Here is a 26,055-nt window from a genome sequence, read left to right as displayed (position 1 = left end):
TGATTATGATTGATGATTGAAACAATGATTGCGATACATATATTGATGATTGAAATAATGATGAGAATATTAATGAAATTATAATAATGATATTTTAGACAAAGGTGATAGATGATAAGGAGCAATAGAATGATTATGCTTTTCAGTTAAGAAAATTCCAACTGAATGATTTTGATGAAGAATGATATTATGATGAGGACCCTTTTTAATTGGAATTTCACATTATGGATAACAATACCTTTTCTGCTTTTCACTTATTTAACTGAAAATTCTGTATTTGTGTACAAAATTGTTAAATATCACAAAAATATTTATAAAGTTCTTATTAAAGGACGGACGTGTATATCATTGTATTTTCTTTCTTCAAGGGTTCTGTATGACTGACAATTAAAAGCAGGATAAAATTAAACAATGGAGAAGCCGTCACCGGTAAACTTGATTTCTGTTAATATATATTTTAATTTTAAATAGTTCTCAGATTATATAGAAAATCGTATGATTACAAACTTCGCTATATCTTTTATATCTTTATACACTAACATCTTTATATATGTTTTTCTTACATTTATGGTATGAACTGCATTGTGATAACTTTATAATAAACACTTCGAGTTGACGCATGTCAGAATTACCATGAAAAGAATATAAGTTCGATACTTTGATGTGATGTTGCTTTTATAAAATATAGAAAAATGACTAAATCAAATTCATTATGCAACCAAAGTCGCCAAAATTTTCAAACAGAATCCTAAATATTATTTAAAAACAATATATTATTATTCACGTTACAGAAGAAATATGAGATAACTAGGGGACATGAATATTACCTTAGTCATATATCATTATTGGAACAAGCTTCGCCCATCGCATTGAAGAACATTATAAAACGAGAAGAGGAAAAATGTGGTAACGGTATACGTGATTTGTTAAATGAGAATAGACATACAATCAAAGCACAGTACGAAACAGAGTATTTTCAATTATTTCAAGAAGATAATGTCAATGACGATATTGATACGTGGGGCACACTTCAATTATGTGCTGTGACATTAGTTTTGTTTAAATCTGATCTAACTGAACCAGAAGTTAAAGCCATTCAATGTATATACGATCAGAGACAAGATCTTGAACAGTACACCAAATGTGCCTCCCTAACATTCAAAACCTACAACAAAAAACAACATCTATTGCACCATCATTTACTCCAGTTGATAACGTCCATAGACCGAAACGCTAAACATAATTGTATATGTGTGATGTATTCGTTTCAACCTGAATCGATGAATTTAAGCGAAAGGCTGATATACAAACTAACAAGTACACAAGATGCCAAAACTCATCTTCAAGTTGCTATTGAAGTAAATTTCGTGACACAGAATACATGTACTGGTGAGGAGAACACACAAGTGCTTCAGGCAAATGGTAAGCATGAACATTTATTCATATGTTTGTAATGCATCCAATTACATAACTTCATCTGTAACTTGTCAATATGCATATATCTTACGCTTTTGCAAAATTGTAAGTTTGAGTTATGTCTGCATCGAATATCAAAATACTTAATATTTTATATTTTAAATTTCTATTTGGTATGATCCGAACTGATAAGATTCATAGACAATCAAACAATATACTGAATCTTCTATAAATTGATCTGGAGTATCTACGAATTATTTTTTCTTGTTGTCTTATTAGCTCACCAGAGCCGAAGGCTCAGGGTGAGCTATTAGTATCAAAGGGGGATGCTCTGGCGTCATGCGTCAACAATCGTCTTCTTCTCTGAAACTACTGGGCAGATTTACTTCAAATTTGGTCTGTAGCATCCTTGTGACATTCACACTTGAATTTGCTCATGTCATTCCAATTGGCCCCTTGTAGGGGTCAGCAGAGCTAAAAATAGAAAAACCTTTAAACATCTTCTTCTACAGAACTAAGTATTGGATGATCACCAAACTTTGTCTGTAGCATTCTTGGGTAGTATTTTATCAAGTGTGCTCATATTAATTTGATTGGCCCCTTTTAGGGGTCTCTAGGGCTAAAAATAGAAAAACCTTTAAACATCTTCTTCTACAGAACTAATGGATGGATGATCACCAACCCTTGTCTGTAGCATTTTTGGGTAGTCTTTTATCAAGTTTGCTCATATGAATTTCATTGGCCCCTTTTAGGGGCCGCTATAGCTAAAATAGAAATACCTGTAAACGTCTGTTTCTATAGAACTGATTGATGGATGATCACCAAACTTTGTCTGTAGCATTCGTTGGAAGTCTTTTATCAAATTTGCTCATATTAATTTGATTGACCCCTTTTAGGGGTCTCTAGGGCTGAAAATAGGAAAACATTTAGACATCTTCTTCTACAGAACTAATAGATGGATGATCACTAAACTTTGTCTGTAGCATTCTTGTGTAGTCTTTTATCAAGTTTGCTCATATTAATTTGATTGGCCCCTTTTAGGGGCCGCTATAGCTTAAGATAGAAATACCTTTAAACGTCTGTTTCTATAGAACTAATTGATGGATGATCACCAAACTTTGTCTGTAGCATTCTTACGTAGTCTTTTATCAAGTTTGCTCTTATTTATTTGATTGGCCCCTTTAAGGGATCTCTAAAGCTAAAAATAGAAATACATTTAAATGTCTTCTTCTAAAGCACTAATTGGTGGATGATCACAAAACTTTGTCTGTAGCATTCTTAGGTAGTCTTTTATCAAGTTTGCTCATATTAATTTGAATGGCTCCTTTAAGGGGTCTCTATGGCTAAAAAAAGAAAAACCTTTAGACATCTTCTTCTACAGAACTAATTGGTGGATGATCAGCAAACTTTGTCTGTAGCATTCTAAGGTAGTCTTTTATCAAGTTTGCTCATATTAATTTGATTGGCCCCTTTTAGGGGCTGCTTAAGCTAAAAATAGAAAAAAACATTTCAACATCTCCTTCTACAGAACTAATAGATGTATGATCACTAAACTTTGTCTGTAGCATTCTTGGGTAGTCTTTTATCACGTTTGCTCATATTAATTTGATTGGCCCCTTTTAGGGGCCGCTATAGCTAAAAATAGAAATACCTTTAAACGTCTGTTTCTATAGAACTAAATGATGGATGATCACCAAACTTTGTCTGTAGCATTCTTATGTAATCTGTTATCAAGTTTGCTCATATTTATTTGATTGGCCCCTTTAAGGGATCTCTTAAGCTTAAAATAGAAAAACCTTTAAATGTCTTCTTCTACAGCACTAATTGGTGGATGATCACCAAACTTTGTCTGTAGCATTCTTAGGTAGTCTTTTATCAAGTTTGCTCATATTAATTTGAATGGCCCCATTTAGGGGTCTCTAGGGCTAAAAATAGAAACACCTTTAGACATCTTCTTCTACAGAACTAATTGGTGGATGATCAGCAAACTTTGTCTGTAGCATTCTTAGGTAGTCTTTTATCAAGTTTGCTCATATTAATTTGATTGGCCCCTTTTAGGGGCTGCTTAAATAAGCTAAAAATAGAAAAATCTTTTAACATCTCATTCTACAGAACTAATAGATGGATGATCACTAAACTTTGTCGGTAGCATTCTTGGGTAGTCTTTCATCAAGTTTGCTCATATTTATTTGATTGGCCCCTTTAAGGGATCTCTAAAGCTAAAAATAGAAATACCTTTAAATGTCTTCTTCTACAGCACTAATTGGTGGATGATCACCAAACTTTGTCTGTAGCATTCTTAGGTAGTCTTTTATCAAGTTTGCTCATATTAATTTGAATGACCCCTTTAAGGGGCCGTTAAAGCTAAATATAGAAAAACCTTTGAACATCATCTCCTACTGAAATATTTGATGGATGATCACCAAACTTTGTCTGTAGCATTCTTAGGTAGTCTTATAACAAGTTTGCTCATTAGTCATATTAATTTGATTTACCCTGTTTAAGCTAAAGCTTTAATTCTCCAGGTCAGGGCATATCTTCAAATTATAGTTTAAAGATATTCTATGCTCAAATGTAATATTGAAAAATATTGTCAATGGATACACAGTCTTTTTATAAATATAAAATAAACGTGTTTTGACTTCACACAAAGAAGATATGTTATGTTTTAAACTCGTCACAATATAAATATAATGATTATAAGTGTCATTTAAAAATCTTTTCCAAAAGAGGTTCAATTGCTTGGAGAAAGTTTTAATGTCATGACCTGTTTATGATACAGCACTAGAAATCGGCCTTCATATTGCATCATTGTAAGGTCAGATGTAGGTCATTAACCAGGAAAGAAATAGGCCTAAGGAAACATTAAATTTGTTTCTCCTGTACCTGACTAACAAAGATGAGTTTGTATGCTCAATTTTGTTATTGAATTTTGTTAAAAAATTGCATTTTTTTCATTTTTTTCTTGAATTGGATTTTAACTTAGAAAAAGCACATTTCAATAAATTTTGGGACAGACTGTTGAACCTGAGTTTCATTTGCATAATTGAATTTTGGTATCAGTGGAACTGTTTTTGATATTTTTGAAACCATTGCACATACTTTCTTGTTTTTGATGTACAGAGACTTGAAATTTGGAATGATGTACAGAAACTTGAAATTTGGACCAGGAATGCAATTTCTGAGGTGAATCGAATTAAGATATCAACTGACTACTTTTGATATTATTATTTGATATTGTTTGTCCTAGTTTGTCGTTTTTTGATGTACCTGCTGGAAATTTGGACAAGGGGTTTAATTTCTAATCCTGAATTAAATTTTGATATGATCTGGCTTACTTTTGATATATTTGATATCGCTTTACCTACTTTTTTTGTCTTTTATGTACAGGCTTGAAATTTGAACCAGGGGTGTAATTTGTGTAATTTTTAATGTTGAATTCAATTTTGATACCAGCTGACCTACTTTAGGTATTATTGACACCATTTGACCTACTTTCTTGTATTTTGACATTTGTAAATTCTGATGCCGAATGAATTTGGATACCAACTGACCTACTTTTGATATTTTTGATATAATTTGACCTTAATTCTTGTGTTTTTTGACATACATACTTAAAATTTGGACTAGAGTTGTAATTTCTGATGCTGAATTGAATTTTGATATCAACTGGCCTACTTTTCATATTTTTTACAATGTTTGATCTATTGTCTTTTTTTGAGGTACAGTTATGTTACCATACAGAATGTATTAAAAATTTGTTGTCCTCAAACATCTACACCTTACATGTTTTGCATGTGACATTTTGTGTTTTCGTTCAAAAAAGTTATAGAAAAATTGTTTAGTCAAAATTAATCCTGCTCCAGTGGTCATTTATTCTGCATTTATTCTACATAGTCTCATAGGAACACACTTGCAACATACATATTTTTAACAAAGCTTTTCCAAAATATTAGGGCAAAATATTTCAATTTTTATTGTGAATAATGAAATGATGGGTTAGATGAGTGATCTAGGGCCATCTTAGTGACCCTTTTGTTATTATGAAGAAAAAAAGCTAAAACAATCAGTGTTGTGAAAGTATATTACTAGAGGGGCAAGTTAAAGTTGAGCTGAACTTGCCGAAAGAGCTGGACTTGCCTTTCAGCAAATTCTTTTAAAAAATAATTTCCAACACTGTTAAGCCGTTGTTTCTGGTGAGCGACTCAGTGCCATAATCTCTTGTATTTATTTGTGCATTGAATTATCAATGTTGTCTTTTTCATTCAGAGTTTAAATTCAAATGGCTTGAATGGTTTGATAAGAGTGATAATTTAAAATGAAATATCAAATGGTATTGACAATTACACGCACAGCGTACAATTACTTGATTCAAATGAATTATGATTAAATAAACAAAATACAAATATACTTCAGACCAAATCTTCATTGAAGAACTTCAGAACAAGAATGTCTATGTCAATGATTCGGTCGTTTTAAGATGTAAACTCAACACTCCAGTGGGTGATAATGTTGAGTGGAGAAAAGATAGCAAGCTGATCAAAATTACAGACAATATGGTTTTCATGAGCAACCATTGCACCCACTGGTTAGCGATAACTCAAGCATCATTGGAAGACACGGGAACTTATTCGTGTGTATTTGGCCATATTTCAACATCTGCTGATCTAACTGTTATAGGTACCAAATTATAAACAAGTCACCAATAACACTACTTGTGTTAATGTTTTATCAGAATGTTTGATGGTATTCGGCCATGATTATGCATGAAATACTGGAAAGTAATTTAGAAAGACGTTCTTTCCGTAATGCGATCGGTAATTACGTACATGTAGCCATTTTTACTGATGACATAAAATATCCCTAACTTAGTCTGTTTACCTTTCAGTTATATTTCCCAAAATAAATGCATAAAAAATACACTGTATTGTATTGTTTGGGGCGTTTCAAAAGGTTATGTCGTACACGAAGATTATGTACAGGAATTTCTTTAAAGTGCTGTAACTGATCACGATTTTTCAATAATGCCGCCGATTTGGAACATAGCCATTCAGTTATTTGAGTAAATAGGTAAATCCAAGTAAATACGGACATATTCTAAATGACGTTCCTTAGAGGCTTTCTGATAGGCAGAATAGTTAAGTTATCTGTTATTCGTTGATGTTACTATTTGTAAAATATATTCCTCAGTCATTATCGTTTTAAATCAATGGGTTTCTGGACCAAAACTTTGCGGTATTAATATTTCTATGCTCCATGTAGAAACTGTTAAATACGGATACAGTTCTGAAAATTCGGACAGGTGGTACGGACATATTACTTAGCGAATATACAGGTCGTTAAAAAAAACATTATAAAATGTGTGCATTTACTACAATATTGTAACTCAAATATTTACATCTAGTATAAATATTCCAATTAATTTGTTCGTTAAGTACCATTATAACTATAAGCAAGTAATACATATATGCCTATTAGACTTTAATATCAAATACACAAATATCGAAATTATCTGTACAAAATAAAACTCGCAGTCAAAAAGGTTTTCAGTGTTTGGTATTAAAACCTCTTTGGAAGTTGATTTTTTTAGATAAATGTGTTCATAATTCAATCAGGATTAATCTTCATGCAAAATTCAGTTATTTTTTCAGTTTTATATGTCTTTGACAGTACACTGCTTCTTTTTGCCTTTTTCCTTTTTGACATTTTTTTTCTATCAATGCCTTTTTCTTCTCCAAAACCTCTATGCTGGTAACTGGTAAGCAATTTTTAGCTTGTCGGCTTACACCGACGCTTTATATATACCATATGACATCATCACTGTTAGATATATTCGAAAAACGAATAGAAAAGATGCGACATAATCTACAACCGCAACAATTGAATTTCCATATCATCCGGTGGCCTCCATAGCAACCACTACTTTTCCATAGCAACCGTTGATTTTCATAGAAATTACTGACCGTCTACAGCAAACATCGGCTTCCTTAACATAGAGTGATTTCCCATGGCATTAAGTGACTTCCATTGCAGTAATAGGCTTTCCAAAGCAATCTGTAAACATTTAAATGATCCGCTTGCTTTACTTTGTATAAACAAAAAGACGGTTTTCATCGTGAAATACAATTATCTCGCTGCAATTAATGGGCAATAAACTGGTCATCCCATGTAGCGTAACATGTTACGTAACTCATGACCTGTGACTATTAATGTTTTACATGAGTTATTTTTGAAGCCAATCATACCTTATATTTATTTATTTTGTAATCCAATCAAAATGTCACTTGAAGGATACTTTCTTTATTCATTGGTAATTAGAAAATTAAAAACCGCGTAAACCACACCCAGCTCCACTATATTGCATAATGATGTTTTTTCATGAATGTTACCAACATGATATTTTGCCATCAACGTCAATGTTCAAGAATCATATTGGTGTTTATTCTCTAGACAATATTCGGTATCTCTATTAAGTACAAAATGCACACTGTGTAAACGCGCGATTTAGAATGTATTTTTGAATCGAAAACGTTCTAGAATGATTTGATTCAGTTACGTTTGATATCCTTTACAGTTTATTAGATAAAGATCGGGTGTAAGAGGACTTACTTATTTGGAACTAAAATAATTATGGTGCGGGGGTTCTTTAGGGTGAGGGAGTGGTTCTTTGTCATAATAATATTATTTTACATTCTGTGTCATAGTTTTCTGTATTTAGTAATTACTCCGTTTACTTATAATAATTATTTATGTCCACATTTTTTAACCCTTCGATTAATTAAATCAGAAACTCAGTCCATTTTTCCGTTTTTAATATACAGTTTTTCCCAACAATTCCAACAGGTTGAAAACAGCAATATATGTACATTAAATTGCAACCTAGAAAACTGCGGTGCCCAAGCTTTAAACTGACACAACTACATGTAAAGTGTCTGTCTGTCTATCGTCTAAATAGTTCTATATAAAAAGCCTTTTTCTTTTTTATTATAAGAATAATTGTTACAAAGGATTCGATAATGAACCGATGAAAAAATGACCATTAAACAAGAAAATATTAACCAATGAAAAAACATTTGATCAATTATGAAATTATCGATTTGACCAGTCAAAATGGTTCGATTTAGACTGATAAACACGCTAGATGTCAACAGCCAGCGGCATGTTTATTCCTTTCGTTAAGTCAAACAGATAATCAGATTAGAAACTTTCAAATAAATGTCTTGGATAAAATCCATTATAATATGCATGTTGTCATACATTTGACGTAAATAAATATAAATATGTCAGATCCGTTAAATGTAATAAACATGTAAGGGGTCTGGCTAATTGATAATTTTTATATTTCTGAATTTTAATTATTAAAAAAATAACTTTTTATAATATAAACATAAAAATATTATAATTTTACGAAAAGTATTTCGAAAGAATCAAATGAAAAAATACAACATAAAATCATGCACAGTGACATTTAAAAAAACAAGCGGTTTATCAGATAAATTTAAAGAAATAGATACATTGATATTTAAAGTAAATGATAATCTTAAGTACATTTATTAACCTCACTGGTTGAACATCTATTTGTGAAATTTTTATACTGCAAAAGAGCTAGGGTCGTCGAGATCGTTACATTTTTTGGAACTAAATAGTAATAATGTCTGTGGCTGTGATTCAAACATATGACATTGAACTTCAAAAGGGTTTACATAAGCGAAGTTCTTCCATAATATGTATGCAAATCATTTTACATGCAACACTGCATAATAGCGTTATCATTGACTATCAATGTTTAAGACAGGTATATAAAACATCACTTCCGGTTAAAGGTCGCACTGAAACAACGGGTGGTAACTCTCACATGTGTGTAGAGCAATTACCGATAACTAATACGTGCAGATCATGAGTAATGAATTTACTTTAATTTGCTCTACATTTTTAGGCATTGAATAAAAATATGACTATGAAGGCCACTCGTCTGTAAAAAATATTTACATAATAAAAGGTATTCATGTATTATTTAAATAGATAAATCGGACAAATGCTTGCTATTTACAAAATGTTATTTAAAATCTAGCTATCAATATACATGTATATGCGTTTATTATACATGCTATTGATCTTTTAGAATGTAATTATCTGATATGGCGATATAGAATTCAATTAAATTCTTTCAAATTTATTTTATCCAACAGATGAAGCATTGAGTGTGGTCGTTGATTTGCCTGTCAAGATTGAGGTCATTGAGAAAAGAAACATTGATATAGAATGTAAGGTGAACCTGCTAACGAGTAGACCTGTCTGGCGACACAAAGAGAAACTTCTACAATCATCTGGTAGACATTTTATGCTAGCAAAGGGAACTACACATAAATTGATGATCACGAATGTAACATTAGGCGACGAGGGTGAATATATAGTTGACTTTGGGAATGTCTCATCTAAAACAACAGTTCAAATACAAGGTAAAATGAACATATTTGGAAGTTTTTTTCGGTTGGGAAATATTGATACTAATTGTGAGTTGGTTTACATTTCGACCTTTTGTAAGTCTCTTTTCACAACATGAGTTTATTCATTTGGTTTTGATCAAGACTGGTCAATATAAAAAGCAAACAATGCTATCAATTTCATACCGAACTGCCAGATGCCATATCATTGGTGATTTTTTTTTCTTAAATTAATTTTAGGGGAGACAAACCATATTCATAGAAAACAGATAACACACGAATTGTACAGAAATTGGATGAGAGGAGCTTTAGCGTTAAAATATTTGAAAATAGGTTTAGAGGGTTTTTCCGACAAGGCTGTTACCAAACAACATGATGATCTAATGAAAAGACTTGGAAACACATGCAACACTTGTACAGAGAGAAGTCTTCTCCCACATAAAAAAGATCAATGCCCACGGCAAGGAAAACATCAATGTTTATGTGTTAACATTCGGAAAAGAAAGTCAAGACAAATGTGTCCAAATGGGGGATTTTGTGGCATCGTTTATACAGAAATAATTTGTAAACATCGCTTTCAAGATCCATCATTCACAAACACAGATGCCCAGAAATGGAGCAGTGATCCATGGAGTGTTGCTACATGCTTTATAAATACTACCGGCTACAAAGGCAAGCAATCAGCTAAAGATGTCGACTGCTCTGGTTTACTTAGTATGTGTATAAACAACATTTATATAGAAATGATGCTTGGAGAAGTTATCATCGATGGGAAAATAGATGCGTTTGCACAGGTAAACATTTTCACCATAGTAATCACCTATTGATGGATGTATCTCAATTAAACATTCTTTGATATTTAGCCTTTATAGTGCAATTCTAGAACAGCCTTTTCCAATTGGCTTTAAAGTTGCTTAATTTATAAATGGAGTGTTTAAGCAACAAATTAAAATGAGACTTTAAATATTGAAGTTTTATTTTTATAGGCACGGGAAGCGCGGAATGATATTCTTCACAATCCAAACTATGAACTATCTGAAAATCAACTAATCAAGTTTATCAAAATGTTCAAAGAAGTACTAGAAATCAAGGACAAACATGGCAATACACCTCTGAAAGGGGAGCCAGGCGTTGCAAATGCCTTAGATTTACTAGATATGGTAACTATACTTTGACAGTATTTATAAAGACAAAATAAGCCGAATTGGGATACATTATATTGGTTCTTTATGTAATAAATCGTCTCCTTTCTAAATGTATTAATTAAGAATATATTGATCAATTTTGTAATATTTGTTGCAAAATATACTTTAGCAATTTCTAAATTCTTAACAACTTGTTATTTTGCAATACATGTATAATTTGTAATAGTGCGTTCAGGTCCTTTTGCATAATTGTGAAACACATTTATTGACTATAATAGTGAGAACATTATTGTCTATAATAGTAAGTACAATAACTTTATCTGTTGTAACATTGTAGTGGATCAATCTGTATCATCTTGCAAACGTGAGTTCGTTAATTCTAGGCTTTTCACACATATACACAGTCAAATATTTGAGTATTAACAAGATTGCAACAATACAGAATGTAAAAAATTATCAACAAAGCCTATTACATGAAAATAATTCGGGAGTTTGTTGTAAAAAAAATTAACCTGGATAAACGTAAGTTCATTTTGACCTTCTCTTGTAGTACATACTTTGATGTCAAGTGATACTAAAGGTCCTTCCATTCTTATGAAATAAAATGGGCCTAATATGCATTCAGACATGTGTGTATTGTATGAAAAAGACAAATTCGTCAAATGAGTTTACGGACCGGAGTCCTATCATAAATTTCTTACAGGTGCAACAAAATCAGATTGAGATTAACCTTGAACATGAGATGAGAGAGCTGAGAGAGCATGGGATGTCTAGATTAGAAGAGAAATACCAAACAGCACAAAAACAGGCAAGTGTTATAGCTAATGCATTTGAGTATTGTTATAACAAGTTTTCAAGACCGAGTAAGGCAATATTAACGTAAGGCAATATTGATTTCCAAATCTAATACAATGGATAATAAGTTCAAAAGGTATTTTAAAAATACTGCGATTCTAAAGTTGCTAGTCTTTTTATTGTATACGAATCATTACTGAGAAAGAGATGTTAAAACATATGCCTTTTCCCTGTCATTGTTACATGTCTCTCTGTTAACCATCATGCACGCTTGAAAATATATCCTCGTTTAGATTCCTTGAACATTACATTCGTTACTATTGGAAAAGAGTACAATTTTGAATGACATAAAAGTGTTATCACGTACATATACTTTGTGGTCAGTTCTTACCTACTGACTTCTATCTTAGGTAATCAAATGTAGTATTTAGACGATGGTATCCGAACTATTCCAGTGTTCTGTTAGTATTATATTGGGTTTTAGAAAATAAGGAATTAAATGATATTACCAAAATAGATATAATTAAATTTTAGTTCCTTCTTCGTTATGTTTATGCACAATAAGCGAATGGTTCGAATAATTTATATGATGCAACACTTTATAAACTTTTTTCTTCAGTATGAATTGAAACTTCAATTGATAGAGCAACAGATAAAAGGTTTGTCCTTGAATCTTAATTTGATAAAATAAGAGCTTATCCTTATACGAAAATTCTACCAGGTCATTAGATCATGATTTAAAATCAAACATAAGTATTATCGAGATACGTAACAGTGTAGTTCAAAAATCCTGTATCCGTTTGAAAAGAATTACATTTATTCCCTTAAATTGCACACATTCATAAATTGGTTCCTTTTTATAAAAGAACGGTTGGATTTGACAAACAGTATTATAATGCATAATTGGCATAAAGTTTATAACATATGTTATACTGATTACTCGTACAAAATATATAAATAGCTACAAAGAGAAGAAGAGTTAAAAAAAAATGCAGCTACAATGAGAATCAGATTTTGAGATGAAAATAATGTTTGAATAGACATTTATCAGGAAATAGCTGTTTGAGGATTTGACACTATGATAAAGTTATATAAATGAGGTAATGCAAGAAACATTTTCTTTATTCAATCAAAAGAAGATCAGATTTCTAAAAAAGTATTGCTTGTAAAAGAATAATCAAAAAATATTTATAGTAATTTAATCTATAATAGAAAACATTCCAGAGTTTGCAGACTTTTTCTTTTAAGAAGCTTGTAACTATGAACAGAAACAGTGTTGTAGTTGTTTTAAAAGTAAAAACACACAAGTGTCGGTCTTTCGAAATTATCTTGCAAAATGTTTGGTCTAAAGATGTATTTTTCCCATTCATATACATGCCGAATAACTTAAAAATAGGATACGCATATACTCTGTTTAGCATTATTGAATATCATTTACATAAATTTCCGTAATTGTTCAAGTTGTGTTTTTATTTACAGATAAAGAAAATGAGCTTGGGTTTATGCTTAATCTTAGATCTGCAGGAAAACAAAAAAATCTTAAAGGTACTAAATGAAAAAAAATAATTGAAAATTTACAACTGTTTTCAATAAAGACATGTTAACATTGAACAGAAGACAAAAGGAAAACAGATAAAGAACATAATTGTTATTTTATACATGTACTTGTTTGAAGACTAAAATGAGAATTTAAGTTGAACTAGCTATTTTCGAAATATATCAATAATTCACAGTCAAAATGCCAGTTTTCTAAACTTTCCTTGTTGTTCTTGCAATAAAACTGCGCACGTAAGGTGAATTGTAACGTAGATGGAAACATGCTTTTACATGTATAATAACGCAAGCATGTACTTTGTTTTTAATACACATGACTCATGGCGCCATGTATAACGGATATGAACAGGAAAGCCTGACGAAACCTGTGTTACATTTATAAAAAATAGAATGAAACGCAAATGAAACTTATTTAAGACTAGCGCTTATACACAATTTGTGAGTCAATAACACCTGCATATTTTGATACACGTTCAACCGTGCATTTGATTCTCTAATATGATTTCTTTTTAGAGGACTTCTTGATTGATCTACAGATAAAAGTTATTGCTAAGAATGGTGAAAAAAATGCTGAAGGGAATCAGCGAGTTTATGTAGTAATGAAAGACTATATTCTCAATAACGATGATATAACTGGTTCGCCTTTTTATGAAGGTTCAACTGATACACCAGTCTATCACCTCGTAGGTTTCATCAAAACCATAAAGAATTGCCGTATCGTTAATATTTCTCCCACTGACCAATCGTCAACAGACATACAAATCAACTGCACCAGTTCGAAAGCCATGGAAGATTTTCTTAAGTCCATCACCAGTAACGAATTTCAACAAGAACTGTTTGAGCTTAGACGATGGCTACAAGTGCAATATGGCATTGAATCCCATGACATAATTGCCAGTTGCTCATCAAATGGCATAGAGAAAGCAAAACAACGTCTGCGTAAGTAAAACATGAATAATAATGACATATGATATTTTTTTATTTAACAGTGTATACTGCTCCAGTCGGTGCATTTGTTATCAGTACATATTAAAGGTATTAATTGACTGATTAAATCAAAATTAGTTTAAAATATTTTGCTCTTTATCGTTAAGATATCAAAAGACTATTGAAAAATTTAAAACGTTGTTATTTTTTCTTCTGTTAACACAAAAAAATGTACGTAAATCTACTGTCTTCAGATTTTACTGACGTAACCAGGACTATGACTTGTGCCGAGCATCAAAATACACAATGTACTCTCTATTGTCCTGACCATGACACGTTTTTATGTACAGCATGCAGGGAATCAAGACATGGGTAATCATACAATCAGTTATTTATAGTGGTTAATATGGTACAAAAGGTATCATATTAAACAAACGAATTAACAATGACTGTAAACTTATCTATCAAAATCATTTAAGTTGGATTTCTCTTAAATTACTTGAAAAAAAAATAGAAAAAAGTAAAATTTGACTAAAAATAATCATTATTTTGATACCTTTAATTGAAAATATTTCTAGCTGCCATAAAGGATCCTTGTATCTCAGAAATTTATTATTGAGACATATCTAATAAAACATGACTAATGAAAACAAAAATGTCAGCAATAGTTAAACCTCTTTCATACGACAAAACAACTTTAATTGATCCGATATTTTGATTCCTCATTTTAGCATATTGAAATAATCTAAATTTATTTGGTTAGTAAGACGAATGAAACATAATATAGTCATCACCTTTGATAACTATTCGATTGTTGGCAGAATAATAAGACTTTTTGTAAACTTACATTTGGTATACACTGAGATTCAGGTACAGTGAGCGACTAAATGATTTCGAATTACCGGAGTTGTTTTATTCAGAAGGTGGTGTGGTTTGATCCTTGGCGCTGCATTGAAGATTGTAACATCCGAGGTTAGCCAAAATTATCCGTTTCTGTTTTGGTGCAATATGACCTAAACTGTGTTGACCAGTACGCCGTAAACCAAAAATAAAACATTTTCAAATCGACAAATTTCAGCACTTTAATAGTTTCTTTTATTTATTTAAGAGTTAACAGAGCAATCCGTGAATTCATTTATATCTGAAATTTTGCCTGTTATTTTTTTAGCCGCTAAATTTTCTTTGATAAGGCACTTTTCTTATATGAATTAAGAATAATTATTTATGATCAAATTTGAATCGGAATCTTTTATCTTAATTCGTATTATCAGCTATAAGATCTATTTGAACATAATAATAATGATAATTGTTTCAAATTTGTTTTTTTTTTTTTTTCTTGAGAATGTACAATTTATTGCTCATAAATAGAATATTTGGGATGAGTGTTGGTTTAAAATGAAATTTTTTGAAAGAGTTAAAAAACAACATAATATGGGAGCCTCTGGCGAGCATAATATTGTTTTATTCAACGAGTTCAATAAATTTAGTACTGAATCTACACGAATATAATATTATATTTGTCACATACATAAAATAAGAAAGGTAAACAGTTAAAAAGAGACATTTTCATTGACGCGCCTATAGTGTAACGCTAACATTAGCGCGCTTTATATGAACTGAACATTTATGTCAACAATTTATACCAAATAAGTAACATCCAAATAATCATAAGTTTAACTTATCAATGTCAAACAAAAGTGTTAAGACAATACGAAACTTATCAGTGCTTTTATATTATGCATTTAGACTGCGTAATTAATTTATATCTTAAACGTCTTTGTTTGTTGCTAAATTTCATTTCGCAACTACATGTTTTCTTTAAAAAAAAATGGCTAAAGTGCTGCTATGACAATATGTCCCTTTTTAATTTTAACCATGAAATATGGTGCTATATCAGTCAAGTATATTTTATATTTGTTGAAAATAAATATGAAATATAAAAATGAAAGTGGGCGGTGTCTAAACTCATATTTTTTAAGGGAAATATTTTAAGAAAATAAATCCGAACACCAATATCTTTAAATTACTCATTACCGCTGTACAGACGTTTAAAGAGTTGTTTAGGTGACGCCTCAATATCGCGTGCAAAATCAGTCAATACAAAATATTACTGCGCGCTACAGTTGCAGTTGCGTAGCGTAAGGGGTTTTACCACTTTCTTTGATAATAAAATGAAATAAAAAGTTTCATTTTTCGTTAAAATACCACATATTTTTACTCGCCGTCCTGGCTCGTGAAAAAATGTGTCATTTTAACATGTTTCTTGAAAATATATCAAACGAAAAATATCCTCTTAGTACTTTATACAACTCTCATGTATATTATGTTGTGTAATATTATCCTAACAAGCTGCCATGACAATATGCTATTGTGTTTATATATATTTTATGTATTCACTTGTATGGGCCGTTGGCCTGAATGCAAATTTGACATAAACTTATATTTCAACGCTAAATATTGTTTGATTTTATTAACCTGTCAATTCCATACTGATAATACGGTCAATGTTCAGAATATTTAATATCCGATAAATGTTCGCAAGTTCCGTGAGATATAGGCAGTAAGATGTGATTAGGGCATTTATTAAATGCCATAAAATGCATAGCAAGTAAAAAACGTTTTCACAAGAACATAACTGGGAGGAAAAACCGCCCGTCTCAATACGAACAGATAAATTTGACAATATTCAAACAAAATAAATTGTTTTGAACACATCCTCATATGAGCCGCGTCATTACAAAACCAACATAATGGGTTTGCGACCAGCATGGATCCAGACCAGCCTGCGCAGATCAGGATCCATGCTGTTCGCTATCAGTTTCTCTACTTGTAATAGGGTTTGTAAGCGAACAGCATGGATCCTGATCAGAATGCTCGGATGCGCAGGCTGGTCTGGATCCATGATGTTCGCAAACGCACTAAGTTGGTGTTGTCGTGACGCGGCTCTTATGTTGATCAGAAAAAATCTTGTAAAGTATCGGCTTCATTGTTAACATCTAATTTTGTAACCAATGTATGTAACAAAGGCGAAAGCTTCAAAATTGTTCTTCACTGTAGAAATTACATTGAAAATTAAATAAATTTAAATGAAACTTGACAATAACTTTAGAGGAGGAGGCGTTGGGAGGAGATGGTTTTTCAAAATTATTAGAAATTTTTTAGGGAGCGTTTCACGCACGCCAAGTAAACAAAGACTAATGGCTTGTTAATTTTGATTGGTTAATCAGACAACGTAATAAAACATGGTCTGTTGATTGGCTGAACAAATTCTACAAAAGTCTGTGTCTTAAGCCGTACTAAAGTCCGCAAAACAATATAAAATGAATGCACAAAGACATAAAAGCCTTATGTCACCATAAACTTCTATGAATTAATCTTGTTACTATGAATTAGTTACACTGACCGTTATAGCGAAATAGGGTAAACTAAGGGTATGTAATATCTAAATGCGCTAGTGTTGTAAGATCGAGACAGTGTATGTCCAGTTTTTTTTCTTATTCATAACTATTTTCAACATTTTTGAAGTTATGGTTAATATGTTTTTCAAGTTTTGGGTAAAAACGATTCTTCTTGTTAAACAATTAATATTCAAAATTCATTCGGATTAAAATAAATAAATGTCATTTCAGTGCCGTAAAATACAATACAAAGAGTGACAATTTAACGTATCTTAGTTGTTTCATATCAGTGTAAACAATTTTGCAAACGCTTGACAATTTTCATCATTAAAATGTACTAAAATATAACGAAAAATAACAAAACATAAAAAGAATGTCAAACGAAGGGATCGAACTTCGGACCTCTCATACGTTAGGTAATCACTTAACCGACTGTGCTATTGCGAATATTGCGAGAACCTACATTAAGCTATTTGGAGTTCTTCAAATGTTAGTTATATACTCCAGATAAATTCTCGTAAAATACACAGACAAACCCGGAGTGGGATAGAATATTTAAATGAGTACTATAATGTATTCATAATTGACAGGTTAATAAAGTCAGACAATATTTAATAGAGCGCAAATGACGTCACGTCAAAGTGTTACAATGTATTACACTAAACTAAGTGTAATATTGTTTGTATTAAATAGAGGATTTTTGTTAATTGCAGTGTAAGATCGGAATATATTTCACCGAGTGAGCACAAAAAGGTATATTTCACGAGTGGCGCAGCCTCGAGTGAAATATGAACTTTTGGTGTTCACAAGGTGAAATATATTTCGATCTTACACTAAACTTAACAACTTTTCTAAATAAAAACGCGCCAATTTACTACGTCACGTAATAAGGTTGGTTTCCAGTACTGTGCACGCTGTTTTTTCACTGAAACAACTTAAAGGGACTTAAATTCAAAACAGTTAAATTATCAAATTGATAATTTCACTGTTTTAACCCATTACTTCATGAGCATTTTGTGAAAAATGGTTGTTTTCATTGAAATGTCTCCCGTTACAAGTTCAAATTGATATGATACTATAAACACTGTTTCAACACTAATCAAACTTGGCACAAATGTTAACTGGACAATTGCCCTTGAAACAACATGCTCAGGTTTAAATTTTCTGTTTCCATGGCAACGAGGGGAAATCTCAAAATTGCCAAAAATCACAATTTTGCGTTGATTTTTTCCATCAAAAATGATTTCAAAGTGCTGCAACTTCTCAATGGATTGAGATAGAGTAAAATGCTTTTCAGCGTTAGTTACACGTTACCTTATGATCAATTTAGGGTCATATATATCCTCTCACAAGTCCAAAAATTTTTTTTTGGTTGGGGGGCCGCGCCGAAAAAGTGGTCACTTTTTTAAACAACATTTCTCAAACAAAAACAAGTGTTTGGGGCCTAAATAAGGCATTTTTTACCATTTGAGACAACAAAAAAGGGGGGTGGGGTGAAAAAGGCGTTAAAAGGCGTGTATATTGCGTAATGGGTTAAACAGTGAAATTATCAATTTTATATCACTGATATATTTCTATAAACCACCGAAAAGCATGAATTGTAATGAATTGCTTTATTACATGTTTTTCGGTTGTTTATAGAAATATATCATTTATTCAGTGAAATATTGAAAAGAGTGAAATGATCATTTTCAAATTGATAATTTCAATGCTATGAATTTAAGCCCCATACGATGTTTCAGTGAAATACCAGCGTGCACAGTACTAAAAACCACTACTAAATGACATGACGTCGTAAATGACGTCATGTTGCATTATTATTTGGCGCGCTTTACATTAAGTATTAGATTAAAATGTCTTTTCCAAACATTTCTTTGCATATAACAAAAAAAATTGTTTAGATTAGGGCAAGACCGAAATATATTTGAGTTGATAGAGTAATCACCAAAAGCCACTCATGAAATATGAACTTTTAGTGGTAACGAACTAAACAAATATCTTCTATTTATTTCATTTATGAGCCGCAGTTTGTGTGATAATAAATTGTAATATAGACATTGCGTTTCTTTTATTAACTTGTAATTGCTGGTATATGTTTTGCGATAATACATACTTTTTTCTTGAAACTGATCATAGTCATTATATTATGTAAACATGCTAACGTTAATTGCATGTTAATCATTATTGAATCAGTAATCAAAAAGGGCCCTTCTATAAAAGGGCTGATAACTCTTACAGCTTATAAAAGTGACGACCATTCCCTGAACATGATGACTATTTCGCACATCGTTTTGGGTCAACGGATTTCTTAGGGGCCAATACATGTTTGCTGCTTAAGGCCTGATGATGTCCAAAATGACCTGAGGACCTAAGACAAGTTGTGTCTTTTATCGCCAAATGGCGGGACAGAATTGCAATAACCGCTTTCTTTCTAACAAACTTGAGTATATGTATTATTTCGGGCACATGTATACACATGTACCTTCAAGAATGGTTCGCACTCTTAATGTTTAATAAACTTTGTTAAATATGCATTCTTATTGTAGAATAGAATGCACTTATTCCTTCCAGTAATGACGGATATATTATATAATAATGGACTGACTTACATAGACTTTATACTTCCATAGGCACCGATGCCGCTCAAGCGGAGAAATCATAGTAATATTATATTATAATAATTAGATATCATTAATAAATCAGGAAACAACAATGATATTCGATTGGTAATTTTAAGTTATCAATAGAAAACTTTAGTTGTAATGTCAGAATATATTTGAGGATATTCCCTTTTTTGTACAAATCTTAACATACACACCCTTTAAATGAATATAGTATTAATACGTTTAAACAACTAGTTATTGTTTATAGTTGATTTTATTTGAAGTTAACCCGTTGTTTGTAGGTAAGTAAGTAGCGCCTTTATATAACGAGGCTTTCACATTCGGTTTCCCGATCTTCCAAAAATACACAATTACAATGTTTCAACAGTTTACATATATACCATTTATACACAACATATATACACAATCGTTATATTGAAATATGAGCAATGTTATTAAATGTCTACAATTAAAGTAATATCATTTAAACCATTGTGAAAGACCATAGAAGTTTTTGCTAAATGCTAGATAATTGTATTGCTAGTGTTGGTCAATAATTTTGTCTGTGATATTTTTTGTATCAATAAAATGATGTTGTTTTTTTCTCTTTTTTTAAAGCACATGTCATGGAATACAACAGAGTACATCTGAAAGGCTTTATGATGAACAGAAGCGTCGTCTAGCCATCAAAAGTTTAAAAGGATCTTATAACGTTAGTATAGATAATACTTTAATTAATAGAGGCAACAATGATAAAGGTATGTGTTGTATCACTAGTATGTGTATGCTTCCTAATTGTGAAGTTCTGCTTGCTGATAGTTGGAATAAAAGACTGAAGAAATTGAATAGTTCGTACAAGATAATAAATCACTGTGATGTAACTGAAAAACCCTATTCTGTATGTTATATAGGCAACAATACAGCTGTTGCTAGTTTATGGCACAATACAATACAGTACGTGAATGTGTCAGGTGATATAAACCTAACACAATTAGTGACGCTAGATCATGAATGTTGCAGTTTTGCTTGTCACGGTGACACACTCTATATTAGCAGTGACGACGCAATTTACAAATATGACAAAAAATGTACCCAAAAGCAAGTTATCTATTATTTTCATGAAACTCGGACCAGGTTCAGCATAAACCCTATTGCTATAAGTGACAATAGTGAGCGAATCTACTTCAGTGCAAATTCAGGTCTAACTACAATAGATGCCAAGAGAAATCATATCAGTTCACAATTTGATGATTGTAACATACGTGATATATGTATTGCTGGTGAAGGAATTGTTCTTGTATTAGATGAAACAAACAATCTTCATCAGCTGATTATAATGGAAAAAAACCAGACTTAATAAAATGCCATTTGATATTTTAAACGGCATTCATGTGTTTCGACAAAAAGATAAGATGATTGTTGGCGGATTTTAGCCAAGCTACATGTTTACAAATGCGAATTTGCCCAGTTTTGTTAATAAAATTTTTTTTGGTAAACCCAAAAAATGAAAAAAAGCATCGCTAATTACTTTTGTTTAACAAATTTCGTTTGTAAGTGGCTTATTTCTTTCTCAGCATTCTTAATTTTGACTCCCCTTATTTTTTTCTTGAATGCATTTGTGATTACATGTATATATTACAAAACTTTTTCATAATAAAGGTTGAATAGGTACAAGTTCAATATTTGAAATATTTTAAAATCCTAATCGAGATAATTAGAAACAACAACTTTAAAATACAGAGGGCGACAATGCGATAGTGCGACAGTGCGATGGTGACAATACGACAGTGCGATGACGACAATGCGACAGTGCGATGACGACAATGCGACAGTGCGATGGCGACAATGCGATAACGCGATAGTACGATGACGACAGAGCGATAGTGTTATCGCACTGTCGCCATCGCACTGTCGCATTGTCGTCATCAAACTGTCGCATTGTCGTACTGTCGTCATCGCATTATCGCACTGTCGCCATCGCACTGTCGCACTGTCGTCATCGCGTTATCGCATTGTCGACTATCGCCTTCCTGGTGGACGGTTCTAAACATGCTGGCGAGTAAGCTGACGGTATAGAATATGGGATAGTTTTACTTTTTCAATATTTTTTTTTCTCTCGTTTTTTCTTTTTCCCTTTTTATTATTTCTTTTTGTTTTGTTTCTTTCTGTTTACTTAATAATGTTTTAAGACTGAAATCAATAAATTAATAATAAGAATCATTTATCATAAGATGCTGAATAAGCAGTTATACATGGCGGAAAATCAATAATTGTTGTGAACTTAAATATTACAACTGTTAATAGAAATTCAGCAATGAGTATGATCTTATGTTGACCATTAAAAAGATGCAAACAAATTAAATCAGTGCTTATAATTTGTATAAAAATTACAAAACAAATTATATTCATAGATCTCATCATGGTTTTATTGTTTCTAAAGATGTTATAATTATTATTTACTTACATGGTAAATAAAAAAATGGTAATTAGAAATTACGTTCAACACATAATTTTGTTCTATATAGTCTCAATATAAGTGGTACAAAAATTTTCACATTTAGATTACCTTACAGCAGATCCTACATAAGTTTAAACCTTCTGCATATTAATAGCCAACTGATCCGCTGTGACAAAAGTGAGACAAGATGTTTCAATGTTGAAAAACAACCACCTATTTCATTATATATTAATCCAGGAAATATTCTTACTGTTGTATGTTTGTTGTTTTCTTGTTGTTTGTTTTTTAAGGGAAATTTGACAAAATTCGAATTACCAACTACCTTGCGGTAGGTAGTGGGGCATTAAGAGATAAAAACCAACTACAGCTAGTAGGTAGTAGGTATTGAATATCAACTACCAACTATCCTATTCAATTGACGCTCTTTAGATTTTTATCAATGATTAAGATCGAGCATTTTTGGTGTTGTGTGAACATAGCGCTTTATATTTCTAAATGGAAGTAAATAATCTGATTAAATTAAAGAAAAGAAATATAAATTAATAGATTTACTAAATTCTGTGTCCTTTTGTTTTAATTACAAAGTGATTTTAGTCAACCCTTGAGAAACTGTATGAAACAGAGGAAAATTGTATTTTGCAGTGAAGTTTTTATTTATTTGCCAACTGTTTAGTAAAAAATTAGCTATATGTTTAAGCCTAATTTTCTTCTTAACTTTATGGATCAGCAGACTTAGACGTACGTGCTTTACGGTACACATGTAATATTAGAAGTCGCGACAGTTAACCCAATTCTCCGCATAAGCATTTTGAAAAATGGCTGTTTCAGATTGAATAACCCCCTGTTACACAAGTTCAAATTATGCTATGAAACTCTAATTCCGGTGTTCTACTCAGGTACCCGCTGGCCTAAAATATGCACGGAAGGCCACCTGAGATCCTCCTCCACCAGTATTAAAGCTGGAACGTCGCCATATGACCATATACCTGTGTTCGAGTGCGACCGTAAAACCCAATCAACAAATCAACTATGAAACTAGAAAAAAGCTTTAATTCTGATCAAAATTGGCCAAAATGTTTACTGAGCGAATATGCATTGTATCTTAATTCTCCTGTTGACCATGACAACGAAGGACATTTCAATAATACACTCTGTTCGTGTTATGTTTCCATCAAGCTGCTAAATTCCGATGTCGGCTGATAGAATGCAATTCTTTCAGCGTTTAGTTACACGTTACCCTTTAAGATCGACTGATGCCATTTGAGGCCTCTCACAACGTCCAATTTTTCTTGGAGTTTGAGGGCGGCAGTTCACCCTTCAAACCCCGTGCAGAAGAGGGTACCCCCCTCTCTGGCACCCCGAATATATCTGCATAACAGTGGCATGTTTTTAACTATTAGGCATCAAAAGGTCGAGTGAAAAGGCGTGATAAAACCGTCTTATATAGTTAAAAGGTAACAACATATATAAAAGAGCACCGCTCTAGGCGGAGAATTATATGCCCAGAAAAGTGCTTTTTTTAGTAAGGATTGAAGCATTTGTAAGACATTTACAATAAATTTATACATTAAATAAATAAAGTTTACCCCCTACAAACGCATCCTCCATAAATTTGGGAAATTTTTGGGCCAAAATGGAAACTTAAGTTATACTCTGGAAATGTTTTTCAGTTTTTGGGGGAAAATAGGCGACCCTTGAACTTTGACCTTGTTGACCGCCAACATCAATCAGGTGTCTTTCTATCCAATATATGGAGAAACATCCTAAGCTTGAAAAACTTGGGCGCAATTTAGAAATTTAGTTGGTGTTCTGGAAAAGGGGGTTTTTTCAGTTTTAAAGTAATAGTGACCTACTACCTACTAGCTGGTAGTTGGTTTTCTTAAATCCTCCCACTAACCTTTACCGGCAGGTAGTTTTAATTCAATTTTGCATGTTTCCCTTAAAAAAAACAACAACAACAAAAAATAAACAGTTAGAAAATTTTTCTGGATTAACTATTAATGGTAGGTGTGTTTTCAACATTGAAACCATCTTGTCCTCACTATGTCCACCGAGCGGAATCAGTTGGCTTAGTACAAATATGCTGACCATTAAAACTTATAGGTAAAGGCATCTGCTGTTAAGTTATTTAACTCTATTCAGTTATTTTATATATAAAATGATTGCTTAATTATTAATTTATTGGATTTGATTTAAAACATTATTAGTAATACAGAAAATAAACAAACAAAAAAAAATAAAAAGTTAAGAAAAAACAAGAAGAAAAAAATTATTGGGAGGGAAAAAAGTCAAACTTATCCCATATTCTAATACCGTCAGCTTATTCGCCAGCAGTTTAGAACCGTCCACCATGAAGGCGATAGTCGAAACAAATGCCGATAACGCGAGTGCGAGAACAGTGCGATGGCGGGACAGTACGTAATCGATGGACGAAAGGGAAAGAAAAAAGCGAAAAGGGGGCGGACAGTTCGGGGTTTTACGACCCAAAGCGCCCGTGCGAAAGGCGAAGTGCGATAACCCATCGCTCTGTTTGTCTCCCCTGCCCTCGCGTTATCGCAAATTTTCGCCTCCCCATGTCGTATTGGGGCGTTGTGCATTGTCCCTCATCGCACTGGGGGTATTGGGGGGTCCAAACGGGCCAAATGGGGCGGGACTTCGCTTGTGGGCCCCCGGTTTTTTAAAAGGGATAACCACGATGGGCCTAACGTTTCCCTTTTCTTAAAATGACGAGATAGTGAAAAAATTTTGGGTCTGCATTTATTCTTTAAAGGTTTTTTGGGGCCCGGGGAAATTATGAATCAAAAAGTTTTTTTTTTTATATTTTTAATTTCCCCAAGCGCCCAAAACCTTTATTTCTGGGAAAAATTTTTATTAATTTTTGGAAAAATTGTAATTAAATTTCCTATGGTAAAAATACGCATTTAATTTTATTTTTTTATTGATAAAGTAGAGTTATTTTAAATTAAATGGGTTTGGGGGTGTCGGTACTGTTTGAACCCCTTATGGGGCCCCTTTTATTATTATTTTTGGGTTGTATATGGGTTTTTAAAAGGGGTGTAATAAATGGCGCTGGGATTACCTTCGGCTTGGGCCCGGGTATTATTTTATAATATTTAAAAAACTGCCCGGAAAAGGCGAGTAGTTGGGGGCTTTCGCCCGGGATTACTTTTTTTGAAGTCACTCCGGGAGCTTGGAAAAAATTAAAAACATTACATTTTTTGCTTTTAAAATCTGATCTAAATTTCCCGAAAAGGGTTTTTTAACTTTTAAAAAGATTTTTAAAAGAAATTTTTTTTTTACATTTAATTTTTTTGG

General features: G+C 32.1%; 1 protein-coding gene across 1 annotated transcript; it reads left to right on the top strand.

The window, feature by feature from the left end:
- Window positions 1–411: 411 nt before the first annotated feature.
- On the top strand, window positions 412–21,639 carry LOC132725157 (uncharacterized). The gene is made up of 11 exons (XM_060710245.1): window positions 412–429; window positions 792–1,422; window positions 5,833–6,096; window positions 9,606–9,875; window positions 10,101–10,654; window positions 10,847–11,020; window positions 11,709–11,868; window positions 13,280–13,345; window positions 13,868–14,293; window positions 14,536–14,653; window positions 20,901–21,639. The coding sequence occupies exons 1-11, from the start codon at window positions 412–414 to the stop codon at window positions 21,637–21,639; spliced, it is 3,420 nt and encodes a 1,139-aa protein (XP_060566228.1).
- Window positions 21,640–26,055: the final 4,416 nt, after the last annotated feature.

This window comes from Ruditapes philippinarum, unplaced genomic scaffold (assembly GCF_026571515.1).
Source record: "Ruditapes philippinarum isolate M1 unplaced genomic scaffold, ASM2657151v2 ctg4919_1_1_1_1, whole genome shotgun sequence".
Taxonomy (NCBI): Eukaryota; Metazoa; Mollusca; class Bivalvia; order Venerida; family Veneridae; genus Ruditapes; species Ruditapes philippinarum.
This window is presented reverse-complemented; position numbering and strand designations above follow the sequence as displayed.